The sequence below is a fragment of the Panthera uncia genome, chromosome B1, assembly GCF_023721935.1.
Source record: "Panthera uncia isolate 11264 chromosome B1, Puncia_PCG_1.0, whole genome shotgun sequence".
NCBI lineage: Eukaryota > Metazoa > Chordata > Mammalia > Carnivora > Felidae > Panthera > Panthera uncia.
This window is the reverse complement of record NC_064811.1, coordinates 71,282,582-71,302,350: the sequence shown is the minus strand read 5'-3', so window position 1 is coordinate 71,302,350 and position 19,769 is coordinate 71,282,582. Positions and strand designations below refer to the sequence as shown.

At 40.5% G+C, this 19,769-nt stretch overlaps 1 protein-coding gene across 1 annotated transcript in view; it reads right to left on the bottom strand.

The window, feature by feature from the left end:
* The window catches only part of HERC6 (HECT and RLD domain containing E3 ubiquitin protein ligase family member 6), a 61,714-nt gene that overhangs the window by 31,017 nt on the left and 10,928 nt on the right, over positions 1-19,769 (bottom strand). Inside the window, exons 6-10 of the mRNA XM_049630863.1 lie at positions 19,040-19,167; positions 11,575-11,711; positions 10,844-10,911; positions 2,166-2,287; positions 1,301-1,360 (exon numbers count right to left, since the gene is read on the bottom strand). Coding sequence (XP_049486820.1) covers positions 1,301-1,360; positions 2,166-2,287; positions 10,844-10,911; positions 11,575-11,711; positions 19,040-19,167 — 515 coding nt within the window. The remainder of the gene's footprint in view (positions 1-1,300; positions 1,361-2,165; positions 2,288-10,843; positions 10,912-11,574; positions 11,712-19,039; positions 19,168-19,769) is intronic.

Below are 19,769 nucleotides of genomic sequence, written 5' to 3'. Positions count from 1 at the left end.
ACTTTTCAGAATCAGTCAGGCAGCTTGGGGCCTACTCATCAGGGAGAGATGAGACCTGACCTAGTGGGGGAGGGTTGGACTGAGTTATATCCACTACGGACACACCAGTAGGGCACTGGCCTCCAGAGAAGGCAGAGGGCAGCCTAAGAGCCTTCATGCTCTTATCCTCCTTCTCTCTTAAACACTGTTAAATTAATTAAACAAGGAGGCCATTACACTGGGGGTAGCTCTATCACCATGATGGCCTACGTATGCAAACCAAAATCTAAGCCTGTAAATACTTGTTATAAAATCGAAACCAAAGTACAACTAGTCACAAACAGCCAACTACATTTTAAGCTATAGCCAATCAGGGGGCCCGGGTGGCTCAGTTGGTTAAGCAACCAGCTCTTAATTTTGGCTCAGGTCATGATCTCATGGTTTGTGATTTCGAGCTCCCCATCAGGCTCTGCGTTCCTGGTACGGAGCCTGCTTGGGATTCTCAGTCTCCCTGTCTCTCTGCCTCTCCTGCACATTCTCTCTCTCTTTCTCAAAAATTAATAAATAAAACTTAAAAAAAAATGTTTTAAGCTATAGCCAATCAATTAATTTCCTTTCTTTGCTTCTGCATCTTCTCTACATAAGTCTTTCCACTAGCTCCTGTTGATGGAGTGCTCTAATCACTTCCAATTTGGTGCTTCCCAGTTTGAATCAGTATTTGCTTAAATAAACTCTTAAAAATTTTAATATGCCTCAGTTCATCTCTTAACAGTTCCCAGGCACAGTGTTGGAAAGCATAAAGCGAAGGGAAGAAATATAAGACCAAATATAGAGCATTTCACAAAGGAACTGTTTATACTATTGGATCAGACCAAGTGTCAAACCAAATAGAGAAATTAGATTTTCCTCTGTAGTAGTGAATCTAGTTAAAGATAAATAGAATCTATTTTCCCTACTGATGCCACCACAAAAAGAACTGCCAAGTGCTGCCTTGGCCTCTAAGTACTGAAGCAATGTTAGAATGATCACTCACAGATACAAAGATCTTGAAAAAAAAGCACATCATTCCTTCCAATCAGGTAACAGAGGAGGGCAGGGCAGAGGAAGTGAACAATGTGAATTAGGAATCACAACTTATAGTGGTCTTGCAGAAAATTACCTTACAAAATGGAAGAATTTTATACCAGCCTATGGTGTTTTCTATGTTGGACTTTTTGTTCAAAGATAACATAATTTACAAATTAAAATGACTGACTTGAAACATTTCATGCTAAAGATTCCCCAGTGTTTCAAATGAAGGTAAATCTCATTTAAAAATTACCTTTTCTTTAAAAAACTTGCAGTCAGACAAGCAGGAGATGAAAATATCATCCTAACTTCGCTGTAAAAGTCATAACACAAGTGTTAAGTCATAGCGTATTATAAAGCAGGCCTCCTTTTATCTTATGCCCAATTATTTAACCGAAGACATGGAATCATTATTAATAAAAACAACTCCTCGGGGTGCCTGGGTGGCTCAGTCGGTTAAGTGTCTGAGTTTGGCTCAGGTTATGATCTCTCAGTTCGAGAGTTCGAGTGCTATGTCAGGCTCTGTGCTTACAGCTCAGAGCCCAGAGCCTGTTTCAGATTCTTTGTCTCTCCCTCTCTCTCTCTCTCTCTCTGCCCCTCCTCTGCTTCTGCTCTCTCTCTCAAAAATAAATACATTTTTTAAAAATAAATAAGTAGACAACTGCTCCCTTACAAGTCTTCCAAATTCTGGATATAATTTGTGCTGATAAATCTCACCAAAACCCTTCATAGTTGATTCTACCAAGTCACATATATTTAAATAAAATCCTCCCTTCTGAAAACAGAAATTTATGGAGTCCCAGAGTATAAACTATGAAGATATAAAAAAGAGTCCACTTTAGTGAAGGCTTTGCAAGACACAAAGTGTTTTTGATTCATCCTGCATCTCTCACCTATCAAGGTGCCTGAGAAACCATATGTCCTCAAGATAGTTCTGTTAAATAAATGATGAATGAATCAATGACTTCTTCAAACTATGAGGTGGTGGAAGAGAATCATGGTTAAAATGCAAATGCCTTCACAGCAAAGCCAAACCCTCTCTGTCTTATATTTAGCATAAAATGACCATGGCTTCAAAACCAATTACAAGTGACTTATAATTTATCAAACAGAGCTACCTTGTAGCCATTTCATGTTCACTGCTTCCTCTTGTCACTGCCATCCATTTCTCTGTCAGGGACTGGTTAATTTGGCTTATTTCTGGCAGGATTTTCCTGGAAACATTTGTGGAACTAGTATCCTTCAAGGAAGAAAGAAAAATGATTAGGAAAACACAGAGCATGTGCACATGCTGAGTAATACATACCACAGTAAAGCCTGTGACACAGGTGGTAGGGAGGCCCGCCCTCTCAGACAGTGGGGTGTGGTGACAGGAGTTAGGTCTTCAGACTGGCCTGGTTGTTCCGGTGCCTAGCCGTGGCCACTTTGCTTGGCCTGCGCCTTAGTTTTGTAATTTAAAAATGGGATAACACAAAATAATTGAAAACAGGGACTCAACCAGGTACTTGTACACCAATGTTCACTGCAGCAATATTCACAATAACCAAAAAGATAGAAACAACCAGTGTCCATCAATAGCATCAACAGATGAACATCGTGTATTCATGCAGGAGAATATGCAGCCATAAAAAGGAAGGAGATTCTGACACATGCTGAAACATGGACAAACTTTGAAAACATTATACTAGGTGAAATAAGCCAGATACAAAAGGACAAATATTGTATGATTCCACTTATAGGAAATCGGCAACTTCGGAGAAAGTAGATTAGAGATTACCCAGGGCTGAGGGGTCACAGAACAGAGACTTATTATTGTTTAATGGTTACAGAGTTTCTGTTTGGGGTGATAAAAAAAGTTTTGGAGATCATAGTAGTGATGTTTGTACAATATTGTGAATGCAATTAATATCACTGAATTGTATACTTAAAAATCATTAAAATAGAAAAGTATATATATATATATATATATATATTACCACAATAAAATGGATGAGATAATATCCTCTCTCTCTCTCTCTCTTTGCTCTTGTTAAGATTAAATATTAGGTATACAAAACCTGTGGATTATAATTGTATTCAATAAATACTAGTTTCTTTCTCCCGTTCAGTCAACCATAGATTTTTCCATTTAGATCAGTGGTTTTCAAACTTTAGCATGCAATAGAATTACCTGGTGATCTTGCTAAAGCATAGATTGTGGAGCCCATCCCCACAGTTTCTGATTCAGGAGTGGAACTCAAGAATTTGTATCTAGCAAACTCCCAGGTGCTGCTGCTGCTCGTGGTGGTATAGGGACCACACTTTGAGAACTATGGTTCAGTTCAATACCTGAAACCAAATGGCTCAACCAGAGCCGTCAGAAATTACTTGTCTGGAAAGAAAAATCTGTCTTTTTAATGTAGTCTTCCAAAGACATTAGTGCTCTGCTCCATGTTATACCTCTGCCTCCACTGAACTTGTAATGAGTCAGGAAATTAATTAACTAATTAATTAATTATTTTTTAGGTAAGCTCTATGCCCAACATGGGGCTTGATCTCAAGACCCCGAGACCAAGAGTCACATGCTCTACTGACTGAGCCAACCAGGGACCCCATGAGTCAGGAAACTCTTCATTTTTGTTTAATGCTTAAATAAAGACCTCTTGAACAAGATGTATAACAATGACTTCTAAAGTTCCCTTCAGCCTCCTGATCTGAGTCCTAGGTGTCCCCTCTAGTTCAATCATGAGAAAGCTTTTTTTCTGCCCACATCACTGGCAACTTAGGACAATGAAGTGCTCCCTCCCTATTGGCACTTACACATACTCTCTTTCAGAATCCCAGCTCCTCTGAAGTGCATGACATCTTCTACTGTAATCATCTCCCAGTGTCCTTGTCACTCCCTTTCAACACTGAGAACAATAGTACCTTGCTGTCTCCCTCGGCACTGAGGTGCCTGTTGTTGTTCTTGGCAACTGAAGAACTAATAAACATGATTTATGTCCCACCTGGATGTTTTCATTTTTTCTTTTTTCATATGAGAGAGAGAGAGAGAGAGAGAGAGAGAGAGAGAGAGAGACTCCCAAGCAGGCTCCATGCTCAGTGAGGAGCCTAACACAGGGCTCCATCCCACAATCCTGGAATCACAACCTGAGCTGAAATCAAGAGTTGGACGCTCAACTGACTGATACACCCAGGCACCCCTGATCTCCCAATTCTTGATCTCATCTCCACACTTTCCTCTGCTCAACTTCAACCACCCATACCCTGGATTAGGGTTTCATATGGATGCTTTTGACATTTTTGGTCAGATAATTCTTTGTTGTGAAGGTCTTGTGCATTGAAGGATGTTTAGCAGCAGCCCTGGCCTCTACCCACAAGGTGCTGGTGGCAGCCACCCCAGCATCCTTTCTACAACCTAAAATGTCTCCAAACATTGCCAGATGTTTCCAGGGGCAAAATCATTCCTAGTTGAAAACCACTGCCCTAGGTACAGGTGATACTCTATGCTTTGTAATCATCAATAATTGTTTCACCTTCTAAAATTTCTATTAGAAACATTCTCTTCTGGTTACCATGCACCATTTTTCTGATTCTCTTACTTTAGAGTGAAACTCTCAATCCAACATTCTTTGATGCTGGAATGAGTTAAGACATTGGGGACCGCTGGAACAGAATACATGTATTTTGTATGCAAGAGGACATAAATTTTTTTTGGTGGGGGGGAGGACAGAATGTTATGGACTGAATGTGTTCCCCCCAAATTCATATGTTGAAATTTTAACCCTCAGTGTGACAGCATTAACAGGTGGAGGCTTGGGGCACCTGGGTGGCTCAGTCAAGCATCTGACTCTTGATTTCAGCTCAGGTCATTATCTCACAGTTCGTGGGAGGAAGCCACACGTTGGGCTCTGTGCTGATAGTGCAGAGCCTGCTCAGGATCCTCTCTCTCCGGCTCTCTCTACCCCTCCCTTGCTCCCTCTCTCTCTCTCTCAAAAAAAAAAAAAAAAAAAAAAAAAAAGAGGTGGGGCCTTTGGGAGGTGCATGGGTCATGAGGATGGAGCTCTCATGAATGGGACTAGCACCCTTATAAGAGACTCCAGAGAGCTCTCTTGCCCCTTCTGCTATGTGAGGACACAGCAAGAAGATAGCCTTCCACAAACAAGGAAGCAGGTCCTCACCAGACACCAAGTATGCTAGCCCCTTGATCCTGGACTTCCCAGACTCCAGAACTACGAGAAGTAAGTTTCTGCTGTTCATAAGGCACCTCGTCTATGGTGTTTTGTTAGCAGACAGAGCAGACTTACTTCCACTTGCTTTAGAGTGGAACCCACTCGAACATTCTTTGAGGCCATTAGGATCTCCAATCCACTGACCCTATTGTTTGGTCATTATTCATCCTCCGCCTCATCCTCACCCAGCTTAGAGCCCATGGTCAGCACTATAATAAGTCCCTTGCAAATACTTCCTACTCTGTCACTTTCCTATTGTACTTACCTAGTAAAACTCCATCTGTGGTTAAAATCAAGTCTGGATTACTCCAAAATTGAATCCAAACAAAACCGAATCCAATCCATTCACTGGGGAAAATTGCACAACCGTGCTGACTGATTTCGCTTGAAGTCTACTACCACAAATGTCAAATGGGCACCCAATACTGTTTAGTAATTTCCCACAACATTTGCTTTCTCACTCTCTGAGACAACTACTGCACACCTTCCTTTTATTCCCAAACCTCTAACACTCCTCTTCTCTTCCACTCACTCCCAGATGAGGACCGTGCCTTGTGTGTCACTGAAGAAATTAAAGCCATCAGGCACCTTTCCATCATTACCTCTCCCCCCCCCCCCCGCCCCACCTCCACTGTTCCTTATTAGAATAAAATAAATATTTCTACATTCTATAATACCCCTAATTCTATAAATACCCCTACATTCTATGTGGACAGAATCCTGCCTCTTCTCTCCTACTGAGGGACATTGCTTCTGCAATTATCCATTCTTTCTCATGCACCATCATTTTCTCCATTTGAATGGGATCATTCTCCAAAATAATCTCTGTGCTCATCTTACTTGACCTCTCAGCAGTATGTGACAGGATTAGCCACTTCTTCTTTCTGGAAATACCTTCTCTTGCCTTGATAACACACCCTCTCCTGGTTTTCCCCCATCTCAGAAACTGGCCCTTTTCACTTTGTCTTCTGGCACCTCCTCATTGTCAGACCTCTAAATGGAGAATTCCCTCATGGCTGGATTCTGTCCCCTTTCTCTTCTCATTTTTACTCTCTTAATAAGATAAGCTTTCCTCCAGGCCTCAGCTTCAAGTACTGTCTATACTTGGACAACTACCATGTCTATATTCCAGTGCTGACATGCTCCCTGAGCTCCAGATTAGGACATCCAACTAAGGCTCCAGATCTCGTCTTCAAGGACATTTCACACTGACCACATCTCACCTACCTGCCTCCATCCCATATAACTCTTCACCCTTTCCTATGTGCTCTGCCCTTCGGGCCCTCTCTCTGTCCTCACATGTTAAACAAATACTTGCCACAGGGTCTCTCTATGTGTGGTTCCCACTAGCTGGAACACTCTTTCTTTGGATCTAAGCATGGCTAAGGTATCCAATTAATGTCCCAGCCACTGAGAGGTCTTCCCTAACTGATATTTCTTTCTTTTTTTTTTTTAAAGTTTATTTATTTTATTTTATTTATTTTATTTTATTTATTTTTTTTTTCAACGTTTATTTATTTTTGGGACAGAGAGAGACAGAGCATGAACGGGGGAGGGCAGAGAGAGAGGGAGATGCAGGCTCCAGGCTCTGAGCCATCAGCCCAGAGCCCGACGCGGGGCTCGAACTCACGGACCGCGAGATCGTGACCTGGCTGAAGTCGGACGCTTAACCGACTGCGCCACCCAGGCGCCCCTAAAGTTTATTTATTTTTGAGAGAGAGAGAGACAGAATGAACGGGGGAGGGTCAGAGAAAGAGGGAGACACAGAATCTGAAACAGGCTCCAGTCTCTGAGCAGTCAGCACAGAGCCCGACGCAGGGCTCGAACTCACAGACCGTGAGATCATGACCTGAGCAGAAGTCGGATGCTTAACCGACTGAGCCACCCAGGCGCCCCCCTAACTGACATTTCTAAAGAAGCCCACTTCATCAGTCTCCCACGACCTGCTTTGTTTGCTTCAGAGCACTTATGACTCTCTAACACAATGTTACTTATTTTGTATTTACATATTTATTGTCTGCCCTTCCCTGTAGAATCCAAATGCCATGAATGAGAGCAACCTTGCCTGTATTATTCACTTTTATCCCAAGCACCGAAACCAGAGCCTGAGACACAGCAGGCAGCTGCTGGTTGGCTGAATGGCTGTAACAGAACAGACAAGTACAACCCAACCAACCCAGCAGCACAGAAACCTTTGCCTCTGACCATTTTCTGTCCCAGAGAATATAGTAAGAATCTGTATGGATGTCATGGTTAAAACATTCCTGATAATTAAAAAAAAAAGTACAAATTGGGAAAATAACTACATACAGCATACCTTAAAGATACTGAGGGTTCGGTTCAATTCTACCACAATAAAGTGAATATTGCAATAAAGTGAGTCAAATGAATTTTTTGGCTTCAATTATGTTTACACAATACTGTAGTCTATGAAGTGTGAAAAAGCATCATGTCTAAAAAAAAAATAATGTATATATCTTTTTTTTTTAAGTTTATTTTGAGAGAGAGATTGCAAGCAGGGGAGGGACAGAGAGAGAGGAGAGAGAGAAAATCCCATGCAGGCTCTGCTTGTCAGTGCGAAGACCAGTGCAGGGCTCGATCCCATGAACTGTGAGATCATGACCTGAGCCCAAACCAAGAGTTGGACACTTAACCAATTGAGCCACCCCAGGCACCCCAGCAATGTATATATCTTAAGTTAAAAAATACTTCATTGCTAAGAACTGCTAGTCATCATTTGAGCTCTCAGTGAGTCATAATATTTCTTCTGATGAAGGTTGTAATCTTGCCTTGATGTTGGTGGTCAGGGTTGGGGATAGCTGTGGCAATTTCCTCAAATAAGACAACACTGAAGTTTGCCATATCAATGGGTGCTTCCTTTTACGATTTCTCTGTACCACATGATGCTGTTTGGCAGCATTTTACAGAGCTTCTTTCAAAATTGAAGTCAATCCTCTCAAACCTTGCTGCTGCTTTATCAACTCAGTTTATGTAAAAATATAGATCCTTTGTCATCATTTCAACAATCTTCACAGCATCTTCACCAGGAGTAGATGCCATCTCAAGAAACAATTTTCTTTACTCATCCATAAAAAGCAACTTCTCATCGATTCATAGTTTTATCATGAGATTGTAGCAATTCATTCACATCTTCAGGCTCCACTTCTGATTCTAGTTCTCTTGCTGTTTCCACTACTGAAGTCTTGAACCCCTCAAAGTCCTCCATGAGGGCTGGAACCAGTTTCTTCCAAACTGCTGTTAATGTTGACATCTTAAACTCTTCCCATGAATCATGAATGTTCTTAATAGAATCTAGGACGGTGAATCTTTTCCAGAAGGTTTTCAATTGACTTCGCCCAGATCCATTAGAGGAATTACTATCAATGACAGCTGTAGCCTTTTTTTTTTCTTTAAGAGAGAGGGCGCAAGTGAGCAAGGGGCAGAGAGGGAGAGAGAGAAGCAGGGCTCACCCAAAGCAGGGCTCAGGTTCACCCGATGCAGGGCTCGAGCTCACAAACTGTGAGATCATGACCTGAGCTAAAGTCAGATGCTTAACTGACTGAGCCACCCAGGCACCGTCAGCTGTAGCCTTATGAAGTGTATTTCTTAAATAATATGACTTGAAAGTCAAAATGACTCCTTGATTCATGGACTACAGAATGGATGTTATGTTAACAGGGATTAAAACAATATCATTCTGGTTGTACATCTCCATCAGAACTCCTGGATGACCAGGTGTACTATCTATGAGCAATAATATTTTGAAAGAAAACTTATTTTTTTGGCAGATCTCAGCAATGGCCTTAAAATATTCTATAAACCATGTTATAAAGAGGTGCTGTCACCTAGGCTTTGTTGTTCCATTCATAGAGAACAAGCAGATTAGATAAAGCACAATTCTTAAGGGCCCTAGGATTTTCAGGATGGTAAATGAACACTGGCTTCTACTTAAAGTCAGCAGCTGCATTAGCCCCTAACAAGATAGTCAGGCATCCTTTGAAGCTTTGAAGGTAGGCAGTGACTTCTCTCTAGCTATGAAAGTCCTACATGGCATCTTCTTCCAGTGGAAAGCTGTCTCATCTTCATTGAAAACCTGTTGGTTAGTGTAGCCACCTTCATTAATCATCTTAACTAGATCTTCTGGGTAACTTGCTGCAGCACTTGCTGCTTCACCTTGCACTCTGATGTTATGGAGATGGCTTCTTTACTTGAACCTCACAAACCAAACTCCGCTAGTTTCAAACTTCTGTACTGCAGCTTCCTCACCTCTCTCAGCCTTCATAAAATTGAGGAGAGTTAGGGCCTTGCCTTGGATCAGGCTTTGGTATTAAGGGAATGTTTGATCTTCTATCCAGACCACTAAAACTTTCTCCATATTAGAAGTAAGGCTGTTTCACTTTCTTATCATTTGTGTTTCACTGATGTAGCACTTTTTATTTCCTTCAAGAACTTTTCCTTTGCATTCACAGCTTAGCTAGGTTTGATGTGGTTTTCAGCCTGTCTCAGCTTTCGATGGGTCTTCCTCACTAAGTTTATAATTTCTAGCTTCTTATTTATTTAAAATGACATGTGACTCTTCCTTTCACCAGAACATTTAGAAGCTATTGTAGGGTTATTAACTGGCCAAATTTCAATATTGTTTTGTCTCAGAGAATAAACAGGAAGGCCCAAAGAGAGGGAGAGAGACAGGGGAACAGCCAGTTGGTGAAACAGCCAGAACACACACCTTTCAGTTTGCCACCCTAGAGGGGCATGGTTCATGGCATCCCCAAACAATGTCAACAGTAACATCAAAAATCACTGATCACAGATCACCATAACATATATAGTAATAATGGAAAAGTTTGAAATATTGCAAGAATTACCAAAATGTGACATAGAGACAAGAAGTGAGCAAATGCTGTTGGAAAAATGGTGCCCATAAACTTCTTCAATATAACATTGCCACAAACCTTCAGTTTGTAAAAAAACGCACTAAAGCAAAGTGCCAATATAATGAGGTACATCTGTATACTTCCACCTCCATACAAGCATTTCACCCGGAAATATGATAAAATCCTCTCTGTCACCAACTGGGAGGGTACTATGGTACGGTGGGTAGTGGTTTAAGCTTTGGAGCTGGATTGCCTGGATTCAGCTCTGCCACTTAGCAGTGCAACTTTGGGTGAGTCCACTTCTCTGAGACTCAGTTCTTTCATATATAAAATGGGGGAAATAATACCAATTGGAATTGACATGAGGATTAAATGTGTTGATTGACTTGGAGTATTTTGATTGGTCCTTCATGCATGAGGGCTACAATTAACACTAATCAATTAATATTAATCACTGCTCTTAATATTATCATTAATATTACTTAATAATAAACAGTGTAAAAACAATGAATTTAGATTTGGGGTCTCATCTCTCAGGAAGCCAAATGAGGAAGTGAAAATTACAGATTTTTTAAGAAGCATTCTAACAGAGGATCTTATTATTTTAGTAAAAAATATGAATATACACAAATGATACAATGTTTCAAATACTGGTTTGAAATCTAGAGGAAAACAATGATTTTTAAAAGAAACAGAAAGCGTAATAGATACCTTGTAAGTTGTCACAAAATTGGCATGTGTTCCAGCAAAAATGTGCTTGACTTGAACATCCACAAGTCCTAAAAGAAAGTCATAAATCCATGTTTATTGTTTTTAGAAGTAAAAAATAAATCTTTTGTTATAAACCTAAAACTACTTTGAAAAAATAGCCTTAAAAAAAAACCTGATATGTTACCAAGCTAAATTTACTTATTTATTGGCAATTAGTATTCTTCTAAATGAATTTTAACAAGCACCATAAACGATTTATTTTGATCAGCCTACATGTTGCATACACACTTAGCTTAAAATTTAATTTTTCATGCACTTGCTTAATGAAACCAAGGTGATGTGCTTTAGATGTACTTTTTTTAAGATTTTATTTTTTAAAGTAATCTCTACACCAAAGGTGGGCCTGAACTCACAACACCGAGATCAAGAGTCACATGCTCCTCTGAGCCAACCCAGCGCCCCTAGAAGAGGTTTGATTAAATATATAAAAGTATATCTTTCTGATAATTCATCAACTTGGGATCTTTTTTGTATTACCTTAATCTTCAGAAAAAAATTACTAAATACTCCAAGAATCATTACATAACAAAAACTGCATATTGTCTTAATTAAAAGTAACAGTACTAAAAGAACCAGAGGTCTATGTACTCCTGTGAAAGGAAGATAAATAATATTTCTCCTCCAGTGGCATCAATTAAAACAAAATCATGACTTAGTGGAACCACTTTTACTCTCAGCAGAAATCAGGCAGGTAACGTCAGTGTTCTCTGTCAGAGGCTCCGGATGATTTGAGCAGCTTTTGCAACTTGGTCCGCGACCAAAAGATACCACCTGGCCTGTGGTGTAGACATACGCAAGGGTATGGTAACTGCAAGAGAGAGAATATAATGAAGACCAAGGTACTCACTTTTTGAGAAAGATGATGTCTCCTAACACAAAATAACAGGTTTATCTACTAAGTACTCAGATACCTTATTATAATGTTAGGGTGAGAGGGTACCAAATGATGTGGTTAAACAAATGGTAGGTGAATATTAACTTTTTTTTTTTTTGCATAGTAACGCATTTATTTTTTTTAACATATGAAATTTATTGTCAAATTGGTTTCCATACAACACCCAGTGCTCATCCCAAAAGATGCCCTCTTCAATGCCCATCACCTCCCCTCTCCTCCCTCCCACCCCCCATCAACCTTCAGTTTGTTCTCAGTTTTTAAGAGTTTCTTATGCTTTGGCTGTCTCCCACTCTAACCTCTTTTTTCTTTTTTTCCTTCCCCTCCCCCATGGTTTCTGTTAAGTTTCTCAGGATCCACATAAGAGTGAAACCATATGGTGTCTGTCTTTCTCTGTATGGTTTATTTCACTTAGCATCACACTCTCCAGTTCCATCCACGTTGCTACAAAGGGCCATATTTCATTCTTTCTCATTGCCACGTAGTACTCCATTGTGTATATAAACCACAATTTCTTTATCCATTCATCAGTTGATGGACATTTAGGCTTTTTCCACAATTTGGCTATTGTTGAGAGTGCTGCTGTAAAGATTGGGGTACAAGTGCCCCTATGCATCAGTACTCCTGTATCCCTTGGGTAAATTCCTAGCAGTGCTACTGCTGGGTCATAGGGTAGGTATATTTTTAACTTTTTGAGGAACCTCCCCACACTGTTTTCCAGAGCGGCTGCACCAATTTGCATTCCCACCAACAGTGCAAGAGGGTTCCTGTTTCTCCACATCCTCGCCAGCATCTATAGTCTCCTGATTTGTTCATTTTGGCCACTCTGACTGGCATGAGGTGATACCTGAGTGTGGTTTTGATTTGTATTTCCCTGATGAGGAGCGACATTGAGCATCTTTTCATGTGCCTCTTGACCATCTGGATGTCTTCTTTAGAGAAGTGTCTATTCATGTTTTCTGCCCATTTCTTCACTGGATTATTTGTTTTTTGGGTGTGGAGTTTGGTGAGCTCTTTATAAATTTTGGACACTAGCCCTTTCCGATATGTCATTTGCAAATATCTTTTCCCATTCCGTTGGTTGCCTTTTAGTTTTGTTGATTGTTTCCTTTGCTGTGCAGAAGCTTTTTATCTTCATGAGGTCCCAATAGTTCATTTTGCTTTTAATTCCCTTGCCTTTGGGGATGTGTTGAGTAAGAGATTGCTACGGCTGAGGTCAGAGAGGTCTTTTCCTGCTTTCTCCTCTAGGGTTTTGATGGTTTCCTGTCTCACATTCAGGTCCTTTATCCATTTTGAGTTTATTTTTGTGAATGGTGTAAGAAAGTGGTCTAGTTTCATTCTTCTGCATGCTGCTGTCCAGTTCTCCCAGCACCCTTTGTTAAAGAGACTGTCTTTTTTCCATTGGATATTCTTTCCTGCTTTGTCAAAGATGAGTTGGCCATACGTTGTGGGTCTAGTTCTGGGGTTTTTATTGTATTCCATTGGTCTATGTGTCTGTTTTGTGCCAATACCATGCTGTCTTGATGATGACAGCTTTGTAGTAGAGGCTAAAGTCTGGGATTGTGATGCCTCCTGCTTTGGTCTTCTTCAAAATTACTTTCGCTATTCGGGACCTTTGGTGGTTCCATATGAATTTTAGGATTGCTTGTTCTAGCTTTGAGAAGAATGCTGGTGCAATTTTGATTGGGATTGCATTGAATGTGTAGATAGCTTTGGGTAGTATTTACATTTTAACAATATTTATTCTTCCAATCCATGAGCACGGAATGTTTTTTCATTTCCTTATATCTTCTTCAATTTCCTTCATAAGCTTTCTATAGTTTTCAGCATACAGATCTTGTACATCTTTGGTTAGATTTATTCCTAGGTATTTTATGCTTCTTGGTGCAATTGTGAATGGGATCAGTTTCTTTATTTGTCTTTCTGTTGCTTCATTATTAGTGTATAAGAATGCAACTGATTTCTGTACATTGATTTTGTATCCTGCAACTTTGCTGAATTCATGTATCAGTTCTAGCAGACTTTTGGTGGAGTCTATCAGATTTTCCATGTATAATATCATGTCATCTGCAAAAAGTGAAAGCTTGACTTCATCTTTGCCAATTTTGATGCCTTTCATTTCCTTTTGTTGTATGATTGCTGATGCTAGAACTTCCAACACTATGTTAAACAACAGCAGTGAGAGTGGACATCCCTGTCGTGTTCCTGATCTCAGGGAAAAAGCTCTCAGTTCTTCCTCATTGAGGATGATGTTAGCTGTGGGCTTTTCATAAATGGCTTTTATGATCTTTAAGTATGTTCCTTCTATCCCGACTTTCTCGAGGGTTTTTATTAAGAAAGGTTGCTGAATTTTGTCAAATGCCTTTCTGCATCGATTGACAGGATCATATAGTTCTTATCTTTTCTTTTATTAATGTGATGTATCACGTTGATTGATTTGCAGATGTTGAACCAGCCCTGCAGCCCAGGAATGAATCCCACTTGATCATGGGAATAATTTTTTTTATAAGCTGTTGAATTCGATTTGCTAGTATCTTATTGAGAATTTTTGCATCCATATTCATCATGGATATTGGCCTATAGTTCTCTTTTTTTACTGGGTCTCTGTCTGGTTTAGGAATCAAAGTAATACTGGCTTCATAGAATGAGTCTGGAAGTTTTCCTTCCCTTGCTATTTTTTGGAATAGCTTGAGAAGGATAGGTATTATCTCTGCTTTAAACGTCTGGTAGAATTCCCCAGGGAAGCCATCTGGTAAAGGACTCTTATTTGTCGGGAGATTTTTGATAACTGATTCAATTTCTTCGCTGATTATGGGTCTGTTCAAGCTTTCTATGTCCTCCTGTTTGAGTTTTGAAAGTGTGGGTGTTTAGGAATTTGTCCATTTCTTCCAAGTTGTCCAATTTGTTGGCATATAATTTTTCATAGTATTCCCTGATAATTGTTTGTATTTCTGAGGGATTGGTTGTAATTCCATTTTCATTCATGATTTTATCTATTTGGGTCATCTTCCTTTTCTTTTTGAGAAGCCTGGCTAGAGGTTTATCAATTTTGTTTATTTTTTCAAAAAACCAACTCTTGGTTTCATTGATCTGCTCTATAGTTTTTTTAGATTCTATATTGTTTATTTCTGCTCTGATCTTTATTATTTCCCTTCTTCTGCTGGGTTTGGGGGTGTCTTTGCTGCTCTGCTTCTATTTCCTTTAGGTGTGCTGTTAGATTTTGTATTTGGGATTTTTCTTGTTTCTTGAGATAGACCTGGACTGCAATGTATTTTCCTCTCAGGACTGCCTTCGTTGCATCCCAAAGCATTTGGATTGTTGTATTTTCATTTTCGTTTGTTTCCATATATTTTTTAATTTCTGCTCTAATTGCCTGGTTGACCCATTCATTCTTTAGTAGGGTGGTCTTTAACCTCCATGCTTTTGGAGGTTTTCCAGACTTTTTCCTGTGGTTGATTTCAAGCTTCATAGCATTGTGGTCCAAAAGTATGCATGGTATGATCTCAATTCTTGTATACTTATGAAGGGCTATTTTGTGACCCAGTATGTGATCTATCTTGGAGAATGTTCCATGTGCACTCGAGAAGAAAGTATATTCTGTTGCTTTGGGATGCAGAGTTCTAAATATATCTGTCAAGTCCATCTGATCCAATGTATTATTCAGGGCCTTTGTTTCTTTATTGACCATGTGTCTAGATGATCTATCCATTGTTGTAAGTGGGGTATTAAAGTCCCCTGCAGTTACCACATTCTTGTCAATAAGGTTGCTTTTGTTTGTAATTGTTTTATATATTTGGGGGCTCCCGTATTCGATGCACAGACATTTATAATTGTTAGTTCTTCTTGATGGATAGACCCTGCAATTATTATATAATGCCCTTCTTTATCTCTTGTTACAGCCTTTAATTTAAAGTCTAGTTTGTCTGATATAAGTATGGCTACTCCAGCTTTCTTTTGACTTCGAATAGCATGATAAATAGTTCTCCATCCCCTCACTTTCAATCTGAAGGTGTCCTCAGGTCTAAAATGAGTCTCTTGTAGACAGCAAATAGATGGGTCTTGTTTTTTTATCCATTCTGATACCTATGTCTTTTGGTTGGTGCATTTAGTCCATTTACATTCAGTGTTATTATAGAAAGATATGGGTTTGAGTCATTGTGATGTCTGTAGGTTTCATGCTTGTAGCGATGTCTCTGGTACTTTGTCTCACAGGATCCCCCTTAGGATCTCTTGTAGGGCTGGTTTAGTGGTGACAAATTCCTTCAGTTTTTGTTTGGGAAGACGTTTATCTCTCCTTCTATTCTAAATGACATATTTGCTGGGTAGAGGATTCTCGGCTGCATATTTTTTTCTGTTCATCACATTGAAGATTTCCTGCCATTCCTTTCTGGCCTGCCAAGTTTCAGTAGAGAGATCCATCACTAGTCTTATCGATCTCCCTTTATATGTTAGAGCACGTTTAAACCTAGCTGCTTTCAGAATTTTCTTTTTATCCTTGTATTTTGCCAGTTTCACTATGATATGTCATGCAGAAGATCAATTCAAGTTACGTCTGAAGGGAGTTCTCTGTGCCTCTTGGATTTCAATGCCTTTTTCCTTCCCCAGATCCGGGAAGTTCTCAGCTATTATTTCTTCAAGTACACCTTCAGCACCTTTCCCTCTCTCTTCCTCCTCTGGAATACCAATTATGCATAGATTATTTCTCTTTAGTGCATCACTTAGTTCTCTAATTTTCCCCTCATACTCCTGGATTTTTTTTATCTCTCTTCTTCTCAGCTTCCTCTTTTTCCATAATTTTATCTTCTAGTTCACCTATTCTCTCATCTGCCTCTTCAATCCGAGCTGTGGTCATCTCCATTTTATTTTGCAGCTCATTAATAGCATTTTTTAGCTCCTCCTGGCTGTTCCTTAGTCCCTTGATCTCTGTAGCAATAGATTCTCTGCTATCCTTTATACTGTTTTCAAGCCCAGCGATTAATTTTATGACTATTATTCTAAATTCATTTACTGTTATATTGTTTAAATCATTTTTGATCAGTTCGTTAGCTGTCATTATTTCCTGGACGTTTTTTTGAGGGGAATTCTTCCGTTTCATCATCTTGGATAGTACCTGGAGTGGTGGGGAACTGCAGGGCACTTCCCCTGTGCTGTCTGGAATAACTTGCTTTGGTGGGCAGGGCCGCAGTCAGACCTGATGTCTGCCCCCAGCCCACCGCTGGGACCACAGACTGGTGTGTACCTTCTCTTCCCCTCTCCTAGGGGCAGGATTCACTGTGGGGTGGCATGGCCCATCTGGGCTACTTGCACACTGCCAGGCTTGTGGTGCTGGGGATCTGGCATATTAGCTGGGGTGGATCGGCAAGGTGCACAGGGGCGGGAGGGGCAGGCTCAGCTCTCTTTTCCTTCGGAGATCCGCTTCGGGAGGGGCCCTGTGGCACCGGGAGGGAGTCAGACCCGCCGGGATGGGTCGGATGGATCCGCAGAAGCACAGCGTTGGGTGTTTGCGAGGTGCAAGCAAGTTCCCTGACAGGAACTGGTTCCCTTTGTGGTTTCGGCTGGGGGATGGGCAACGGAGATGGCGCTGGCGAGCACCTTTGTTCCCCGCCAAGCTGCGCTCTGTTGTCCGGGGCTCAGCAACTCTCCTTCCCGTTGTCCTCCAGCCCTCCCGCTCACCGAGAAGATCTGTTAACTTATAACCCTCCAGATGTTAAGTCACGCTTGCTGTCAGAACACACTCCAGCCGGCCCCTCTGCTTTTGCCAGCCAGACTCAGGGCCTCTACTTGGCAGATGGGCTGCGCCTCTGCCCCAGCTCCCTCCCGCCTGTCTGGGTTGTGCGCACGGCCTCTCTGCCCTTCCTACCCTCTTCCATAGGCCTCTTGTCTAGGCTTGGCTCCAGAGAATCCATTCTGCTAGTCTTCTGGCGATTTTCTGGGTTATTTAGGCAGGTGTGGGTGGAATCTGATCAGCAGGACGTGGTGAGCCCAGTGTCCTCCTACGCTGCCATCTTCCCAGAAGCCCTCCCCGAATATTAACTTTTTAGTAACCTTAAAGATAGAATATTATTGATAAGTCTTTACTATGGTTTGTCATTTGTGTTTTATTTTTTTATTTTTATTATTTTTTAAGGTTTACTTTTGAGAGAGAGAGAGCCTTGTTGGTGCATGCACACCAGCGGGGGAGGGAGAGAGAGAGAGAGGACAGAGAATCTGAAGCAGGCACCTTGCTGACAGCTGAGAGTCCAAGAGCCTGATGCAGGGCTGGAACTCACAAACTGTGAGATCTTGACCTGAGCCACCCAGATGCCCCTATCATTTGTTTTATTATTTTTTTAAATGTTTATTTACTTTTAAGAGAGAGAGAAAGATAGAGTGTGAGTTGAGGAGGGGGAGATCGAGAGGGAGACACAGAATCCAAAGCAGGCTCCAGGCCCTGAGCTGTCAAGCACAGAGCTTGATGTGGGGGTTGAGCACATGGACCAAGAGATCATGACCTGAGCCAGTCAGATGCTTAACTGAGCCACCCAGGTTCTCCGTCATTTGTGTTTTAAATGTAAGCTTTGTAGGGCTCCTGGGTGGCTCAGTCGGTTGAGCCTCCGACTTCAGCTCAGGCCATGATCTCTTGGTCTGTGAGTACAAGCCCCACGTCGGGCTCTGTGCTGACAGATCAGAGCCTGGAACCTGCTTCGGATTCTGTGTCTCCCTCTCTCTCTGCCCCTCCCCTGCTCATGCTCTGTCTCTCTGTCTCAAAAATAAATAAAAACGTTAAAAAAAAATTTTTTTAAATAAATGTAAGCTTTGTTATTTATAAATTGGGTAGATAATATTCAGTGTCCTCATAATTAGGTTATGCAAAACTCTGAATGCATATGTAAATATGTATTATCTTCTATTTGTGTGAGAATACTTTAATTTTGCTTTATCAACTCAAGTAGGCAAGTACCACTGTTTTTATTTTAAACCCTCTTGCCAACCTTCAGCACCTAATAAGGTGGTCTATACACAGTAGACTTCCAATAAATTCTTATTAAATAAATGAAATGTCTGGAATAAAGAAGAAAAAATAGAAAACTTAAACTATATTTAAAAGAAGTAAATTTTCAGAAAGGAAAATGATCTAGAAAAATAGTAGTTACATATTTTGTGTTTTAAGTTTTGAAACATTGCTGAGGAGTCATTTATAAATCATAAAATATAACACATTGTACTCACACTAAAAACAAACAAACAAAAAACTAGCCTATTACCTTCCGCAGTCTATCTGTGAAACTAGGCCTTCAATTCCTTCCATGAGTTGTGGACCTGTCTTCTCAGCAGTGGGGCTGTGTCCCAGCTGTCCACAGCTATTGTCTCCAAATGTGAACACTTTCCCATTCTGTTTAAAAAAGAAGGAATAGAAGGAATCAAACTAATTTCATATTTAAAAAAGTAACTAGAAACTTAAAGATAAGTATCATCAGAGAATTATATGAGAGTACTATATGAAGGGTTTTATATTTATTATTTCTAAGAGTGTATGTAAGTTAACTCATTAAACATGAAAAACTGTTGGCTTTCATTGTAGAATCAATGGATGGCTCAAGAATAACACATTTAAAATAGAGGGTTGCTTTATTTATTTGAACATTTCTCTGAAAATAATCTTTTCTCAAAAGATGATTTTTTTAAAGTGTATTTATTTTTTTTAGTAATCTCTACACCCAACCTTGGGGTCGAACTCACAACCCCACTATCAAGAGTTGTATGCTCTTCTGACTGAGCCAGCCAGGGGCCCCTCAAAAAATGATTTTTTTTTTAAAGTTTTGTTTATTTATTTTGAGAAAGAGAGAGAGAGAAAATGAGTGTGAGTCGGGGACGGGCAGAGAGACAGATGGGGAGAGAGAGAATCCCAAGCAGGCTCCGTGCTATCAGCGTGGAGCCTGACGTAGGGCTCTATCCCACAAACTAAGAGATGGGGACCTGAGCTGAAACCAAGAG